Source organism: Rhinatrema bivittatum, chromosome 7 (genome assembly GCF_901001135.1).
Source record: "Rhinatrema bivittatum chromosome 7, aRhiBiv1.1, whole genome shotgun sequence".
NCBI lineage: Eukaryota > Metazoa > Chordata > Amphibia > Gymnophiona > Rhinatrematidae > Rhinatrema > Rhinatrema bivittatum.
In genome coordinates, this window is record NC_042621.1 from 118,524,356 (window position 1) to 118,543,195 (window position 18,840).

Below are 18,840 nucleotides of genomic sequence, written 5' to 3' on the forward strand. Positions count from 1 at the left end.
TGGCCGTCATTCCCGTAAGCTACCCCCATGCCCCCCTCTCCTGGAAGTCATGGCCGGTGCAATGATATTAGGTACCCTAGGCAAACTTTAACGAAGCCCTGCAACCACCTCCCCCCTGGCTCTCTATACACACACAATTAAAAATTATACATTTGTAATAATAGATTTTAAATGAAAAAGAACATTCAGAGTAATCTTCTGAGATACAAATGTCACCACATGTATGGTGAAAATGTTTGTAAACTGTTCATTTCCTCCCCTAGAGTCCTGCTAGACCAGTCCTTAGTGTTGGGATTGCGCGCTCCCCAGCTGTTGGTTATAAAGGAGAAGTGGCCCCAGGCCCTTGACATCATCACCGCCCACCTTTCCACTGGGAGCGTATCCGCGTTAGTTCCTCCAGGGGGCGGGGCACGCAAAAAAAAAAAACAAACCCCTGCGTTGGCGCCTCCAGGGGGCGGGGCTGGGGCCCGTGAATGGCTGCGTTGTAGGGGCGGGCTCGGAGCCGGAGCGAGCGAGGGTGGGTGAGCGGTTGGTTCAGTTTCTTTTGAGGAGCCGTGGCTGACGGGTCCGGGAGAGGCGTTTGTGTGCGGCCGCCGCGTGCAGACATGAGAGCCTCCAACGGTTCCGTGCTCTCCTTCCCACTCTACGACTTCGAGCGGAGCTTTGATGAGCAGGAGGCTATCGAGTGGTTTCAGGAGAACTGGTGAGTGACCGGGGGGCGAGGGAGACAGGTTTCCGTCCCGGTGCATCCGGGCGGTGCTGCGTTCCAAGGCTTGCATCGCCTCCCTGTTCGCGCGGGGGGGGGGGATGGGATATGAAAGGCTCGCGCTGGCGCGCGTGGCTTCCCGCTGCCGTGCCCGGTGGGACCAGCTCGGAGCGGGGCGTGCTGTGAGAAGTGCTGAGTCTTTGAAGCATGTTGCATGAGGTGATGGAGCAGCAGCTTCCTGATAGGGCAGTCTTCGGAGGCTGGTCTCGCGTCACAAGTCGGAAGTCTCGGGGCGCTTTTCGCCCACTCACCTTGTCAAGAGTTGGGTTAGCCACGTTACCCTGCTTGCTTCCTTTGTTCTTTTAATACTAGCAGTATCTATCTAACCTACTCCAGCTTCACCCAAACCTTCCAGCTGCACCGGATCAGCATCCGCAGAGCACCCCGGACCCATCCTGCACCTAAATCCGGGGCATGGGTGCCCGGCACTGCACCAAGTAACACAGCTACTCGCAGAAATGAAAGCTCTGTGCTTTTCTTTTCGCGCAGCCCTGGGCAGCCTACGGCTACGCTGTTGGGAATTGCACCCAGCGGGTGGCTATTGGCTCTGGCTGCTAGGTTGTGGTACAGTGGACACTGACCGAGCAGTGCCTTGTATCTGATGAACTTGCATGGGGCAGGGGAGCCTATCTGCAAGCAACATGTGCCCCTGTCATCAAAGCTGTTCCTCTACTCACTCACCTAAGGTTATGTTGTGTTGTCATCCAAACACTCAGGGTGATCCAGTACCGAGCGGTAGGAAGAGCTGCGTTAGTGCCTACGGCACCCGCGGTTACCGCCCGCACAGTGCAGCTCACCTACCGCTCGATCCTGAAGCCTAATTATATGTAAATGTAAGCCGCGTCCGAAAAGCCTTAGGCCCGGGCAACCAGGATACTGGATAGAGCGCCTATACAGGATCCTGGGTGCGCGGGCCTAAGGCTTCACGCCACGCTGGTATCTGTCATTTCAAATGTCATTTGAAATGACAGATACCAGGAAGCAACGGCGGCAACAGCGCAGAAGCAACGGCGAAACGACTTGTCAGTGTCCCCCCTCCTCTCGGAGCAGGGCGCGAAAAGCCGCCTTGCTCTGGGAGGAGGGGGGACACTGACAGCGACTAAGCTTTCCCCCAGCCCGGACACCGGCGAAGCCAGAAGACAGCGGTGGAGAAACGGCGAAACGACTTTTCAGTGTCCCCCCTCCTCTCGGAGCAGGGCGGAAAAGCCGCCTTGCTCCGGGAGGAGGGGGACACTGACAACGGCGAAGACAGCGGCGAAGCGACTTTTCAGTGTCCCCCCTCCTCTCGGAGCAGGGCGGAAAAGCCGCCTTGCTCCGGGAGGAGGGGGACACTGACAACGGCGAAGACAGCGGCGAAGCGACTTTTCAGTGTCCCCCCTCCTCTCGGAGCAGGGCGCGAAAAGCCGCCTTGCTCCGAGAGGAGGGGGGGACACTGACAGCGGCGAAGCAACTTACTTTTCTGAAGCCATCACCAGGAACACATGCGATCGTAGCTCCTCCCGATGAAGACAAAGATGGCCGCCTGCACGGGGAAAGCGTGCAATTGGCCGCTGTCCGTGTCCCCCCTCCTCCCGGAGCAAGGTGGCTTTTCACGCCCTGCTCCGAGAGGAGGGGGGACACTGAAAAGTCGCTTCGCCGCTGTCTTCGCTGTTGCTTCGCCGCTGTCAGTGTCCCCCCTCCTCCCGGAGCAAGGCGGCTTTTCGCGCCCTGCTCCGAGAGGAGGGGGGACACTGAAAAGTTGCTTCGCCGCTTTCTTCGCCGTTGTCAGTGTCCCCCCTCCTCCCGGAGCAAGGCGGCTTTTCGCGCCCTGCTCCGAGAGGAGGGGGGACACTGAAAAGTCGTTTTGCCGTTGCTTCTGCGCTGTCTTCGCCGTTGCTTCACCGTTGCTAGTGTCCCCCTTCCTCCCGGAGCAAGGCGGCTTTTCGCGCCCTGCTCCGAGAGGAGGGGGGACACTGAAAAGTCGCTTTGCCGTTGCAGTCTCCGTGGCAGCCCCAGTCCGGACATCGGAGGGGGGCTGCAACGTTTTTTTCGCTTTTTTTTTTTTGGCTTCGGGAGCAGGGGAGAGGCCTGGGGCTGCCACGGAGACCGGCACCCATGATCGCGGCGGGGGCAGGTGAGCGGGGGCTGGGGGAAAGCTTTCCACCTACCCTTACCCATGCCTCTACCGCCTGGGTCAGGGTAGGCGGTAAGTTTGCAGGTTAAACGCGCGACAAAACGGCAGGGAAAGGTAGCGTTAGTCGGGGCGCGGGTTACGGGATGCTAGGTGAATAGCTAATTCGCTCGTTTGCATGCAATATCGCGCTAATTCGCTCGTTTGCATGCAATATGCATGCCGCGGGCGGAAGGGGTTGCCCAGGGAATTTAGGACGCGGTAGGAGTAGGTTAAAGGGGATTCGGGATCGCAGGAAGGGCTAACGCGGCCGAAAACGAAGTTAAAAACTGCTTAGGAGCAGGGTAAACGCGGCCGCACTTTACAGGATAGGCCTGACTATTAGACGAAATTGGGTTATCCCTCTACCTGCATTTTGCGCTGTTTCATTTAAAGCAAAGGGCAATGGGATGCTTTTTTGGTTGGAGACGCCAAACAAATCGGCCAAGTTCTGCTGTGCACAATCTCTGCCCCAGCTCCCACTGTCAATGTCTTACTTTACTTTTAAGGTTAGTCACTGTTTCTTACATTTATTCTTCATATAAATCAGTATAATTTATTCAATCACTAAAAAGCTTGATGTAAAAGTAGAAAATGACAAACAGAGCATTACTAATAGAAGACTCATTACTAAGAGACTCTTTTTTTTTTTTTCTTTTCTAAATATGGAGAGAGAGGATCATCAAATAATGGGAGACCAAAAAGTGGGTTAAAGATGATGAAAAAAAAAACAAAACAGCCCCTCTTGTTTGGGCAACAAGTGCCTGATTAAAAAGAACTTCCATGCTCACCTTGATGTTTTGTTTGTTTGCTACACCATTCAAGCTTCAGAAAGAAGCAGTTTGGTACAAAGCAAATGATAAGATGATCACGAGTAGTACATTTTAGAAACTGAGATAATATCCGGTGTGCCCTGGCTTAAGAGTGAGGTTTAGTCTTGACAATTCAAGACCAACCAAACACAAATCTTGTAGGTCCAGTCCTGTAAATATATATTCTATAAAACTGACAATCCACTGGAAACACACACACACACAGCAATGGGGGCAGAGCAGGTTTTTTCCCTTTACACCTTGCTGTACAAAAAGAAAATTCAGATTCTGGGGTCATGTAAGTACCAGTAACACAAACTCCCTTCACTGCCTCGGAACTCGGCTGCATGGCTGCTTACTGGTCTCAGTAGGAGGGTGCATATTACACTGGTACTGAAACATCGACACTGGTTACCAGTTTCCGGGGGGATTCAGTTTTAAGATTCTTTTGTTGGTCCATTAAATGGTTTAATTCTGAGGCATTGCCTTGGTTTAATGCAATGTTACCAGAGCCTTAAGATCATCTCAAAGAAGTACCATCTGTCCAGCATACACGTCTATTTGAGACAGGGCATACTTTTTCCATGACTGCCCCTACTTTTTGGAATACACTACTTGAGGCATTGCGAACAATGATGTCCTAAGTTAAAAAAAAAACCAAAACAACAAAACTGAAGACATTTCTTTCAATTGCTGTTTGTTGATGTAATTTAAGGGCTGATTTGTTTGAAAGCATTACAGTATAAGACAGATACCTTTTGTCTTAACTGTATTTTATTTTAATTATGGATATTTTTTACTTAGCCACCAAGAGCTATTGATATAGGTGGCCTCTAAATGCTTTAAGATTGATCAAATAGCATTGTGAAATACTACGCAATTCTGCAAAAAAAAAAAAATCACTCTGCACTCGTGCCATATAACAGCAGCATTAATTTGTGGGAATCCAACAGCAATAACTCTACATATGAAAAGGCAGCACTGCAAACATTCTACTGGGCCCTAGAATACCAATAAACCACCTGTTGGGAGAACATAATAAACAAGACTGCTGCAGATCTCTGCACTTTAGCAGAATCCTCAGCTCAATCACATTTGTAAAAGACAGACAGATTTTCATGAAATAGAGAATAGTTGAGCCATAATGGGTCAGACCAGTCCATCGAGCCCAATGTCCTGTCTGATAGAGGCCAATCTGGGTCACAAGTACCCAGCAGATCCCAAAAGTAGATCTAAAAATTACAAATGTGCAGACAAGAACTGAAATGGAAACCTTCAAGAAGTCAGACACTATATGCAGTGCAAAATGGAAAATTGGAAACAGATATTTCCTCCCATGCTTCAGCTGATCCCCCATTATTGTTCTTGGGGGGGGACCCCAGTGCCCATAAGAGGTGGCCCCCAAATTAACCCCTGCCCCAGTACTAGTACCCCACTAACCCTTCCTCCCTACTCAACCAATGAGCCAAGGAGGGGGAGGGGGGGCAGAAACGAGAGATTTCTGAGTTCAGGGAGACTTTCTGATTGGGGAAAGGGAGGAAACCTGGCAAATTGTATCCTGGTCAGTATTTAGCTTTGAGTAATGCTGATAATACGTCAAGGTCGCCCTGACATGGAGCCGTGTTTCGTCAGTCTGCACCAGGGGGTTTTATAGTACAACTCAGGCTCATGAGCAATGCTCCTCACATCTTCATTTTAGAAATCTCTTTTGGTTTTCTTTCCTTTTCTGTCTTTTGTTGCACATATTCCCTCATCCTGCTTTGGAGCTGCCGAGTTCCCTTCATCTTTTCTCCAGCTCCCGACTCAACTCGCATATGATCACAAATGGTGAAATGCAGGATATCAACATTGAAAAATGCTTTTACTTGCATGGGACTTTCTATAAATAAATAAATAAAGCAATATGGACCTTGACCCTATTTCCAGCCTGTAGGAATATAGTGTTAGGCTGGATGAGTGGCGGTCCTACAAATCTGAAATTTAACATTTAATAACTTTTATTAAGCAATAAGGTATACAGGGAGATTTGTTTTAGCTTCCCGGATAATCTTGGGACATTTAGAGCATTTTTTGACTCCCATTGCCAAATGTTGGTCAGGCCCACCCTGTTCTGGAGCCTATAGTTTTAAAGTAAGCAGTGATGATGATTTTGTGTGTTCTGCACACAAAAACCTGACCACAGGTCCTGGCACCGGAGCTTCTGCCGGCAGACTTAGTTTAGCTCTGGAAACATTACTCTTCATTTGACCAGGAGTAAAACTTCCAGTGCCAAGAGAACCTGAGGTAAGCTAGCACCCCTCTCTGCACTGGGGGGTGATAGCACATGCTTCCAGTGGCATGGGATTTCCATGTGAGAATGCTAACTTGTACCTATTCTATGGTGTGCACACTTTTTGTGCTCAGAACACCTTGCTGCACCTGAAATAGCTTGTGCACAAAAAATGTGCACACAACTGCAGATAAAACTGCGCTGTGCTGAGTGCATCTTGTTTTATATTGGGACTAGAGTATAACAACACTCAAAAAGTGTGCAGTTTGTTTTATTTAAAATATATATATTCCACCTATAATGCTAAGTAGAATGTGACAAAATACTGTACCTATACCTACAGAGTGTACAAAGATCATTTTTCTTCTGTTTTTGGACTGGGAAGGTGAAGATGCTTAAATGGCTCCAGACTTCTTCTTCCAGCTGACACCCACTGGGAGGAAGCAGGTTGCGGGAGAGAATCTGTTATAGGGAGAGGCACTGAAGTATTTACTATCAAGCCGATGCTACACTGCGCACTGGCTAAACAGCACGGTTAACTTACGATTGGGTGTGGGTTTTGGACGTGCGTCCATATCCCCCAGTGCAAACAGGGTTTAGCGCATCCAAAATGTGTCCTATTGCCTGTGTAGGTGATAGCACTCATCACATGCAAATGCATGTTGATGAGGCTATTATCAACTCCCCCCTCCATGCAAAAAAAAAAAAAAGTGCACCAGAGGCACAAACGTTTACTCTCAAAATTAACGCCAGCTCTGGAGCTGGCATTGTCTTGAGGAGCCCAAGAAGTGTACAGAAAAGCAGAAAATACCATGGCAATATTAAGTTGGAGGAAAAGAAAAAGCTAGAAATGTCCCCCCCCCCCCCCCCCAAAAAAAAAATTAAAATAAAAGCACGCTGGCGGTCAGGTTAGGAAAATGTATGCTTGTTAACTGGGAGTCCGTTTCCCTAAGTAGCTGACAGCCACCTGTCCCGGGCACCCGCTGCCAAGGAGGTGCTAGGGGGTGTGCAGTTTCCCCTAGTGCCTCCTTTTTACCACGGCAGTTCGTTTACATGTAGCACTGGGCGCCCCGGAGAGGTGGATCGGTTCGTGCTACGGGAGCAGGCGCTCAATCATGAGGGCCCCTTTAATGCACGCCGATATTGCATCGGCCTGTAAGAGCTTAATGAGACGTTTACCTGAGAATGCCAGGGCTGTTTACTTGTACAAATATAACTAAAAGTAAATCTATATATGGAATTGATTCAGACTGTTATTCAGTGCCATTCTTATGGTTTAGATGAGTAATTAGTTACGTTTTAGGATGAAAATAATAGTAAATCCAATTATTCCATCCCACTGCTTAGTGTGAATGAGGTGATGTGATCCTAATCTGGGTAATTCATGCCATGTAATGTGTTATTGGCTCAGTTCCTTCCTACACTCTGTCCACTTCATAAAGCAATCCGAAAGTATTTTCCGTTAAAGCAATCAGTATTTACCAATGAGTCATTTGGCTAAAGTACCATTTGAGAATCCTGATTTGATTCATGTCATGTTGTCTTTAACCAGGTAAGAATTTGTTCTGATTGCAGTTTACTTTAAAGGTCTCCAACTGTGAGGACATGTCGGGCTCTAATTTCTAGTTGGTGGAGAACAGAGGTTCTCAGTGAGGGCCAGAATCTGATCTGGTTTTTGGGATAAACAAGGGCTATTCGTTATCTACTTTTTCTATACATTCAATCTAAGAGCAAAACTCATTTGCATAGCATATTCTGGGTTTATTTTGTGTCTCTCTCTTGGGGGGGTGGTGAAGGTCTGTGGCTTTTGCCTCCAGGTCATTGCCGATAGTACTCCTGAGGGCAGATAGAGAGAGGTTCATCCAGATGTAATGGAACCTGCTTTACCGGGGCACACACGTGCATGTTTGCAGTCCACGTGTGCCTGGGCGCACATCCCTCAAACCTTTTTTGTTTTCTTTGAGACAATAGGATGCCATACAGACAACTTAGAAAACAGCATGTGCAAAGCAGGCAGCATTTACAGTTACACTTCTAAGGGGGGGGGGGGGGGGGGGAGGGGCATTTCTTTAATTCCAGAGCAAATCCCAGGGAGTGCAGAGGCTTAGCCATGGGCAGCGCGCCTGCACTGTAGGAGCCTTGCCCTCTTGGAGAGTCTGCTGCATGCTCTGGGCAGTTGGGGATGGAAAAAGGGAAGAAACTTGCATACGAGAGGGGGCTGATGCTTATGCTAAGAAGCTAAAACAAAGAATGTGAAGGCAGGATGCCTACAATGTGACCAAGAAAGAGATCAGCAGCATGGTGGTCTGCTTAGGAAGAATAGGGACAAGCAAGGAAACTGGATCTCTGTGTTTTCTTGAGCTGGGTGCTAAAGTGTGGCAAACACTGAAATGGAGCACCTAAACTTTGTCTTTTTTTTTTTTTTTTTAATTCCCTTTCCGTAAGATTTATCATCTTGTAATACGATTTGATCCCAGTTTTTGAATTATGCAGGACAAAATCTTGTAACTTGTATACCCAAGTGCTAAAGTTTGTGTTAATATAAACTCCGTAAAGCTGAAAACCCACCCAGTTTTTTGGTTGCGGGCATATCCCTTTCCTTTGTTTTACTGTTTAATACACCTGCTATGTATTCTTCTTTCTAACTTTAATAAAGACAGCCTGCAAAGCACAGGAAGGAAATAACAGCACAGCACACAGTTGGAGTTGAAAAGGTGTACTCTGATAAAGCTGGACTAAATGGTGCATACAGACAAGACAGGGAAGTGCAGTAGCTGAGCCACCAATTAAGGCACTTGCAGACACACACACAGCAAAATAGTCCCATTCTTGGTGTCCTTCATCAGCTAGAGTTGATCCTCCGCTCCCTTATCCCTCCACTTCTGCTTCCTGGTAGGTAGGGGGACGAGTCCCTTGCTGTCTCCTCGAGCTCAGGTGCGAGTGCCCCCACGGTGGTCCAGGCATGTGTGGATTTAGGCACTGGCACAGTAAGCCTTTCCCTAGGCCTGGGCTTCCCAAACCTGTCCTGCGGACCCCACAGCCAGTTGGATTTTCAGGATATCCACAATGAATATGCATGGAATTGGTATATACTGATTCCCATTGTATGCAAATTGATCTTATGCATATTCATTGTGTGGGCTTCCCATGAAAAGTTTGGGAAGCCTTGGCCTTGGGTGACCAAGATGAAGAAAATAAATCTGGGGGCTGCATTATGGAGATGGTGATTTGACCTCTTCTGTTGCTCCTGGTAGGCCGAAGAGCTGCTGTCCATTATGCCTGCCTTTTGAAGGTATAAATAAACATGTGGATAATGGTGAGCCAGCTGATATAGTAAATCTGGATTTCCAGAAAGCATTTGACAAAGTCCCTCATGAGACTTTTTAGGAAATTAGTCATGGGATAGGGGGCAATGTCCTGTTGTGGACTGTTAAAAGGTAGAAAATGGAGAGTAAGGCTAAATGATAAATTTTCCCAATGGAAAAAGGTGAATAGTGGAGGACCCCAGGGATCTGTTCTAGGTCCACTGCTTTTTAATAAATGACCTGGAAATGAGAACAAGTGAGTGATCAAATTTGCTGTTGACACACAATTATTAAATCACAAGAGGATTATGAAAAATTGCCAGAGGACATTGCAAAACTAGCAGACTGGGCATGCAAGTGACAAATTAAATCTAATGTGGACAACTGCAAAGTGATGCACTTAGGGAAGAGTAACCCAAATTATAGCTACATAATGCAAGGTTCCACATTAGGAGACACCCCTCAGGAAAAGGATCTAGGTGACATTGTTGAAAATATGTTAAAATCTTCTGCTCAGTGTGCAGCAGCAGCCAAGAAAGCAAATATAATGCTAGGGATTATTAGGAAAGGAATGGAGAATAAAACAGAGAATATCACAATGCCTCTGTATTGCTCCATGGTGCGACTTCATCTTGAGTACTGTGTGCAGTTCTGGTCACCACATCTCAAGAAAGATATAGCAGATGTAAAACAGGTGCAAAGAAGGGCGAGCAAAATGATAAAGGAGATGGAACGATTCCCCTATAAAGAAAGGCTAAAGAGGTTAGAACTCTTCAGCTTAGAGAAGGCTGAGTGGAGATGTGATAGAGGTCTATAAAATGAGTGGCATGAAACGAGTATACATTAGTGTTTACTCTTTCAAAAAGTTCAAAGACCAGGGGGACACAGAATGAAGTTACTGGGTAATACCTTTAAAACTAAGGATATTTGTTTACTCATGCACAATTAAGCTCTGGAAGTCATTGCCAGAGGATGTGGTGAAAGCTATTAGTGTAGCTGCATTTAAAAAAAGGTTTGCACAAGTTCCTGAAGGAAAAGTCCCTTAACCATTATTAAGGGAGAGTTGCAGAAATCCACTGCTTATTCTTGGGATCAGCAGCTTGGAGTCCATCTACCCCCTGGGATCCTTCCAGGAACTTGTGACCTGGCTTGGCCACTGTTAGAAACAAGTTAATGGGCTTGATGGACCTTTGATCTGACCCAGTATGGCAAGTCTTATGTTATGTTCCCATACTGGTCTAAAGAAAAATGCTGCCCTCCCCCCTTCCCAATGCCAGCTGACCGTCCCATTTTTTTGGTGTGGCTGCCACTGGACCAAAGATGGCACTACCCTTCCCTTCATTTCCCAGTGTGGAACTGAAGACATGTTGTTGCTGCTGCTGCTGCTGCTGCTGCTTTGTCCACACCACTTTCTGATGTGGCTGTAGGGGCTGAAGACACACATCGAAATGTTTACTGGTTTATCTGCCTGCTTTCCTCTTCTCTTCTTCCTCTCCACCATTCCCCTGGCCCTCTTGGTGAATTGAAATGTTTGTCTCCTTGTCAAGTGTGGGGACCCCTGATGGAAGGGCATTATGTATTGCCATCAGATAAGGATTTCACCCTCGCCACCCATTAGTGTTCCCTTGGATTTCTTCCACACACACGACTTCTACTCATATTGCATTAAAGTTAAGCTGCAAATTGCTCAACCACACCTTGAACTTCCTTAGTTCATTTCTCATTCTCTCTGTTTAAGGTTGTCAAATCTGTTGTAGGTCTTCATAATCATCCGCAAATAGTCATTTACAAGCCAACCCTGCTGCAGTATCATTCACGAAGATAGGATTAATCCCAAGACCAGATCTGTTTTAAGGAGGCATTCCATTAATCACGCTCCGTTCATCAGCGTGAACTTCATTTACTTCTCCCCGCTATCATTCCACCAGGTTTTACAGCAGGTAGTGGTACGCGGCTCACGTTGCTAGGCAGGCATGCGTATTGTGTATATTTGTAGCTTGAACTCTGAGCGATTCCCCTTGTATCCTTGGTGTTGTATCAGAATTGGCCTTTTCACATGTCTGACAGTGCCATGGTGCAGGTTACCATTGGAGGTGTTTGCATTAGTGATGGGTGGATCCATCTTCCTGGAGGGAGGCGTGAGTGCCCTTTGGATGGTAATTAGATTATATGCTGTTTGGTTATTTTAATGTAACCTTACTGTAGCAATCCTCCTGTGCTCTGCAAACTAAATTGTAATGTTTTAATCAGGAAAAGAGAAGCAGGTCCTTCACTTTGAACACCTTTCTTGGCCACAGCTCATGTACTTCTCCAGTAGACCCTCCATTATTTTAGACTAATTATTCATTACCAAGTTGGAGTGTAAACCAGTTGTGAACTGTGACTTGCACTGTGCTGTTTTATATTTATTTGCAGGCCGGAACCTCATAGGATCATCATCATGTAGTTCTCATCCCTGTCCTGGAAGCATACTTAATCTGAATATGTTTTTGGTCAGCGTACCTGTAATTAATATGTATGAAAACACAAACAGGATATAAGAACACCATATATTTGAAAAGCACAAGATTAATGTGTCTAGTAAGGGTGTCAGGAAGCCAGTGTAAGACCACCTCTGGGGTGATTGCCCAGTCTACTCTATCATCCACCCAAAGAAAAGGTTTGAAGAGTGAGTGGAAAAACTGTAATAGGAATTTTTTATATTTTTAATCTTTGCACTTAAAAATCAATGATAGCGAACACTGTTTCTTTCGCTATCATGTCCCATATGATGTAACCAAAAATTCGCTCTAATGCACAGAAAGAAACCCCTTCCCTGCATCAGGGGGTAAGGGATTTATCTTAAGTGTAAAGTCTTCCAAACTTGGTGAAGAGTGCTTCAAATGGATCCTCCGTTCTCTTCTTCTTCATTTGAAAATGGCATTAATATGTATGAGAGACAGATTTGTAGAAACGGGGCCTCCACTGTATGCATATCGCTCATCGATGTTCTGAAAACTAGGCTGGGTAGGTGTGCCTTCAGATCAGGACTGAAACTAGTATTTGACATTTTTTATTCCTGAGCAAGATACTGGGCATCACACGCCATAGGAACCATATTTCAATTTTCTGTTCTAATAAAATGTTAGTGTTCAGAATGTTATCCGTAACTTTGCCCACAGTCTCTGTCTTCCTCTGCTTGCTACTTCCTTCTTCTCACATAGGATTTCCATCCCAGCACACTGACTTAACTCTTTGATCAGACAGCCTGGCAGTTTGAGCTTGTTAAATCATACAGAGGCAGGTAAGAAAGCCATGATGGCTAGATATACAGGAAGACTGGCCAGCTATTTTAAACACTTTTGTGATGGAAGAAATGTGATTAGTGGCAAATGCATTGAGAATGGGTGGCGCTGCTTTAATAAAGAAAAGTGCTAAAATTGTGCATTTTTGGATGCAGCAGTTGAAAGGGTGAATAACATGTTGGAGGCAAATGACTAGAATTTTCCAAACAGAAATGAGACCGGGGGTTCATCACATTTTACAACAGGGGTCAATGTACAAAAGCAGTTGGGAAAAGCTAATAGAACCTGGATGTATGTATAACAGAAGTAGGAGAGGGAAGTAATATCTTTCTAAGGAACTGAGACACCAGCTTGAGTACTGTGAGCAGTTCAGGAGACCACATAGATGAAAGGATATTGATAAGGTGCAAGCAGTTGATAGAGCCACCAAAATAGTTAATGGACTGCACAGTCAGCCAAACACTGGGCCTCGTTTACTAAGCATTGCTTCCACTGATACAGAATGGGAGAAACGCCTCAGTAAATCAGGCACACTAAGAGGCTGAAAGAGCTGAAGATGGACTTTCTAGAAGAAAAAAGTCAGGCTGTGCAGCTGAAAATTTAATTTTGGCATGTAATGAATCGTTTTAGTGTGCAGTGAATTAGCGCATGCTTGTTAAATGAAACGAGAGATGACAGAACATAAGAACTGTCATGCTGGGTCAGAGGGTCCATCAAGCCCAGTATCCTGTTTCTGTCTGTTGCCAATCCAAGTCATGATTACCTGGCAAGATCCCAAGCAATAAATAGATCCTATGCTGCTTTCATGTAGTGATTAGTGGCTATTCCCTATCGGGCCGATACAGTATGCTCCGGAGCGCGCTGTTAATCCGCCATTGGACGCGTGTTTTCCCTTACCCCTTATTCAGTAAGGGGCCGAAAACGCGCGTCCAATCCCCCGAACCTAATAGCGCCCGCAACATGCAAATGCATGTTGATGTCCCTATTAGGTATTCCCGCGCGATTCAGAAAACAAAATGTGCAGCCAAGCCGCACATTTTGCTTTCAGAAATTAGCGCCTACCCAAAGGTAGGCGCTAATTTCTTCGGGCACCGGGAAAGTGCACAGAAAAGCAGTAAAAACTGCTTTTCTGTGCACCCTCCGACTTAATATCATGGTGATATTAAGTCAGAGGTCCTGAAGTTTCCAAAAGTAAAAAAAAAAAGAAAATATTGTCGGCCCGCGGCTGTCAGGTTGAAAACCGGAAGCTCCATTTTGCCGGCGTCCGGTTTCCGAGCCCGTGGCTGTCAGCGGGTCCGAGAACCAACGCCGGCAAAATTGAGCGTCAGCTGTCAAACCCGCTGACAGCCGCCGCTCTGGTCCGAAAGGAGGCGCTAGGGACGCGCTAGTGTCCCTAGCGCCTCCTGTTACCTGGTTTTACTGCCGGGCCTAATTAGCATACTGAATCGCACGCACAGGAGAGTGGCCTATGCGCGCGCCGGGAGAGCAGGCTTTCTTCCACTCTCCCGCGGACTTTACTAAATCGGTACGTAAGACGGTAACTTGAAAATGAGCATGCGGACATAAGCTGGAATTGTAAATCTTGGGCACAGTCGCATGCGTATGATTTAAAATGCACCCACTGCATGTATGTCTGCTCCTAATTTTCACCACTTACTCGAGCTAATGCATTTCACATACCTTCCTTAGGACTTTGGCTTTAATGCAGGCAGGTAAACAGATCTTAAAATATGCTCGTGTGAAGGACATGCCTGGTTTTATCAATTGGTCTACCAGTTTTCCCAGTCCATCTCGATCATCCAGACCCCCGCCCTGTCATCTTAGATTTCAAGAGATTTCTGCGGACTTGCACTTCATCAGGAGCAGCAGTAAAAACATATGCGGTTAACAAGCTGCGGTTACTGGAATTAAAATATGGATTTAGGTGCATAACTTTTTGGGCTTGCCCCAGAATGTCCCCGTCACTCTCTAACTTTGTGCTAGCAATGCTTTTAAAATTCACTCTCAAGACCACTTAACAATTTATGGACTTCTCCTCCTGGAACTTGTCCAAATCTTTTTTTTTTTAAACCCAGATAAGCTGACTTCCTTAACCTTATCCTCTAGCAATGAATTCCAGAGCTTACCATATTTTCCGGCGTATAAGACGACCCCCAACTTTTCCAGTTAAAATATAGAGTTTGGGATATACTCGCCGTATAAGACCACCCTTCTTGGCTGGTTGTTGTATACAAATCCTGCTTGGATTGGTCAGCCCTCCCTGTCGCCAAGACTATCAGAGCGGTAACGCATCCCTCTGGCCCACCCTTGTATCCTATTACCGGTACCTCCTCTGCCTCTCAGATCTCGCTCCTGAGGACTGCAGTGAAGCGGCGCAGACGCGCATGTACGAGATCTGAGAGGCAGAGAAGGAGGTACCGGTAATAGAGATGTGAATCGGAACCGGAATCTGTTCTGATTCCGGTTCCGATTCACATCATGGTTTTTTGTTTTTTTTTTTCATTCGGCCCGATCGGGTTTTTTTTTTATCGGCTGCGCCCGAGCCGATAAACAAAAAACCCACCCCGACCCTTTAAAATTAATCCCTCAGCTTCCCCCCCCCCCCCCCCCAAAAAAAAAACTTTTTACAGGTACCTGGTGGTCCAGTGGGGGTCCCGGGAGCGATCTCCCGCTCTCGGGCCGTCGGCTGCCACTGATCAAAATGGCGCCGATGGCCCTTTGCCCTTACCATGTGACAGGGTATCCGTGCCATTGGCCGGCCCCTGTCACATGGTAGGAGCACTGGATGGGGCCAGCCAATGGCACGGATACCCTGTCACATGGTAAGGGCAAAGGGCCATCGGTGCCATTTTGATCAGTGGCAGCCGACGGCCCGAGAGCGGGAGATCGCTCCCGGGACCCCCACTGGACCACCAGGTACCTGTAAAAAGTTTTGGGGGGGGGGGGTCAGGAGGGTGGGGGAAGCTAAGGGATTAGTTTTAAAGGGTCAGGGTGGGTTTAGGGGTTATTTTTTTGTGCCGTTTTTCCCACCCTCCCCCAAAACGATAACTATTCACATCCCTAACCAGTAATAGGATACAAGGCCGCTCTGATAGTCTTGGAGACAGGGAGTGCTTATAAATTAATTATACGCCCTATAAGACGACCCCCGACTTTTGAGAAGATTTTCAGGTGTTAAAAACTAGTCTTATACGCCAGAAAATACAGTAATTGCTCATTGAGTGAGAGGACTTTCTCAGATTTTTGTTTTAAATGTGCTACTTACTAACATACAGGTCGATACAGTAACGTGCGGTTAAAGATTCCCCGTCTGTAACGTGCTGGGAGCGCACAATACAGACGAGTAAGGCGATCCAGCGATACAGTCTCCAGTTTCACGCATCCCTAGCGCTTCCTAAAACAGACGCATAACCCTGTCCGCACCCAGCATGTAAATGAACGAAAAAGCTGTATAATGAAGGAATTAGCTATTCCCCTCCGATACTGTAACAGGCGCTGATATTATCTCCTCAGTAACCCGCTGTTTTGCCGCGGCCTTAACGTGCTAGTTTACCGCCTCCCCCTAGTAGGAGTTAGAGTAGTGTAGTGTAAAAAACATTGCTTACCTGCCCTGGTCCCGTCCGGTCTCCGGTGTAGCCCCAGTCCGGTCTCCTGCAGCCCCGTCCGGTCCCCTCCTCCCGAAGCAAAAAAAAAACCAAAACGAAAAACTAGCAAGGCTCGGGCCTGCTACGGCAGTCCCTTCTCCCTTCCTCCCGATTTCGCACGGGCATCCATCCAGGCAGAGGGAGCAGGCGGCGAAACGGCCTCTGGTTCCCTCTGCCTGGATGAAAGTACGGCCCCCGCCGGAATGAATGCCCGTGCGATTTTGGCGCTCATGCCATGAGCGCCAAAATCGCACGGGCATTCATCCAGGCAGAGGGAACCGGTGGCGAAAACGGCCCACGGTTCCCTCTGCCTGGATGAATGCACGGCCACCGGCAGTGAAGGAATGGCCGTGCGATTTCAGCGCTGAAATCGCACGGCCATTCATCCAGGCAGAGGGAGCCGGCGGTCGTCGGCTCCGGGGGGCGGGTGGGCCTTGGGCGGCGGCAGCGGCGGCGGGATCCGGGGGGGGGGCCTTGGGCGGGTAGGAGCGTGTTCGATCGGGCGGGTAGGCGGCGGGATCCGGCTGGGCGCGTGTTCAAACGAGGCCGCGAGCCGGGTCGCACAGGCGCGCATTCATTCACTGCAGGTGGGGGCTGCCGGAGGCTGCTTTCGCCACCGGCTCCTCCGCCTGGATGAATGCGCGCCTGTGTGACCCGGCCCGCGGCCTCGTTTGAACACGCGCCTGCCCACCCGCCCCCCGGATGCCGCTGCCGCCTACCCGCCCAATGGAACACCCGGCTCCCGCCGCCGCCGCCCGCCTGGACCCACGCGGCCCTCCGGCTCCCGCCGCTGCCTGGATGACCGCACGAGATTGACAGGTATTTAAACATTTTTTTTTTAACACTCAGGTTTTTACATATTTTTGGTTTTTTGGGTTTTTTTTACACTTCCTGGTGCCTGTCATTTCAAATGTCATTTGAAATGACATTTGAAATGACAGGTACCAGCGCACCCAGGTTACTGTATAGGCGCTGTATTAAACGCCTATACAGTAAAATGGGTTGCGCGGGCCTAACCCTTCCCTAACGCTTCACAGCCTCGGCATGCATTTGCATGCAATTAGAAGAGAGTATCAGGCGCTAAGTCAAGAGAGCTGTGCGTGCGGGGAGGAAGGGTGCGCCTGACACTGCCGCACTGTTTCTACCGCGGCCTTACTGTATCGACCTGTTAATGAGTGTCCCCTAGTCTTTTTGCTCTTCCAAAAAAAGATATATAACCAATTTACATTTACCTGTTCTATGCAATTCATGATTTTATAGACCTTTGTATATCCCCCCATAGCCTTCTCTTTTTGCAGGCTGAACAGTCCTAACCTCTTCAGTCTTTCCTCATAGGGTAGCTGTTCCATCTCCTTATCTTGGTTGTTCTTCTCTGTATTTTTTCCAATGCAATTGTGTGGTTTTTGTGTTTAGTTTTTTTTTTTGTTTTTTTTTTTTTGCAGTGACCAGAACTGCAAATCCCTAGAAGAAAGGAGGCAAGAGATTCAAGATACAAACTCAGTATGCTGCAGGGAGAGCTTGTCAAGCTGCTTTTCAAGACAAATGCTGCAATCTTTGGTCAAGATGGCAGTAGTGTCTCTGTAAAAGTGGTGAGAAATAGCTACAAAGTGGAACCATTTAGAATCTCTTTCCAGGCACTTTTTTTTTTTTCCAGATGAAATGCCCTGGCTCTTATAATTTTTGGTAGGAGGAAAAAAATATTTTTTTCCTTCTATTGAAAATAATGGGAGCTCCGTAGCAAAGGGAGGCTGAAAGGTTATTCCTCCTCAGGAGTAAATAGATTTGGGGTGGAGGTTTCAGGGTGCGAATAAATGCTGTGTAAGTGTGCTGGTGATTGTTTGGCCAGGGTGGAGCTGAGATTATTGGAGTATGTGTGTGGCGGCTCCACTTGGCTGCATGCCCTACATTTTTTTTTTCTTACCTAGCTCCTCGCCTTTTAAATTCCTTTTTTTTTTTTTGCATAACTTCACAGAAATTTCATTCAGTTTTTGTTGTATTTTAAATTTTTCATCCATTGAAGCTAATAAATGGACACACATTCCAGGTTAGAGAGGAGTTAAGTTTAGCAGTGGAAATATCAGAGTGTTTTTTTTTTTTTGTATTAGCAATTCTTTTTCCCCTCTGAAAATACTGGGATAACTCTACTACCCCCTGTCTCCCACCACTTCCTTGGTGAAGGATGATTCCATGAAGGCTGCTGATAGATGCTGAACAGCAATCGTCTGATAGCTCATATAGAATGAAAAATGAATAAAACCCGCAGTTTGTAACTAGGATATTTGCAGCTGCTCCTACCCCTATCTTAGATTCTATGTTTACTTGCAGACTACTACAGCTCTAGTCCCAAACCAAACCATGACTAGGCAGTTTATTCCCTTTTCCCTTTGCTGTGCTTGGAAGTGCCCCTTCTCTCTCTTCTTGAAAGACATTTAACAAGAAAAATTAAAACAAAAATTCAGTTGAAGAGGTGCTTGAATACTGATGGTCTTTATCTCGTCTTGAAATTCTTTAAGCCTTGTTTGTTTTATAGATCTTGTATATACAGGAAGATGTGTGAACATATCATGGTGTCTTTCTCCTTCTTTGATACAGAAATTTGTGTATGGTTATG

The 18,840-nt window shown here is 47.0% G+C and overlaps 1 protein-coding gene across 2 annotated transcripts in view; it reads left to right on the forward strand.

Annotated features, from left to right (window-relative positions):
- Positions 1-431: 431 nt before the first annotated feature.
- LOC115095406 (elongation of very long chain fatty acids protein 6-like) overlaps positions 432-18,840 on the forward strand; it is a 66,966-nt gene continuing 48,557 nt past the window's right edge. The window contains exon 1 of one of the 2 annotated variants that reach the window (XM_029609012.1): positions 432-703. In XM_029609012.1, coding sequence (XP_029464872.1) covers positions 606-703 — 98 coding nt within the window. In that variant the 5' untranslated portion in view covers positions 432-605. The remainder of the gene's footprint in view (positions 704-18,840) is intronic. The other variant, XM_029609011.1, reaches the window with a different exon arrangement.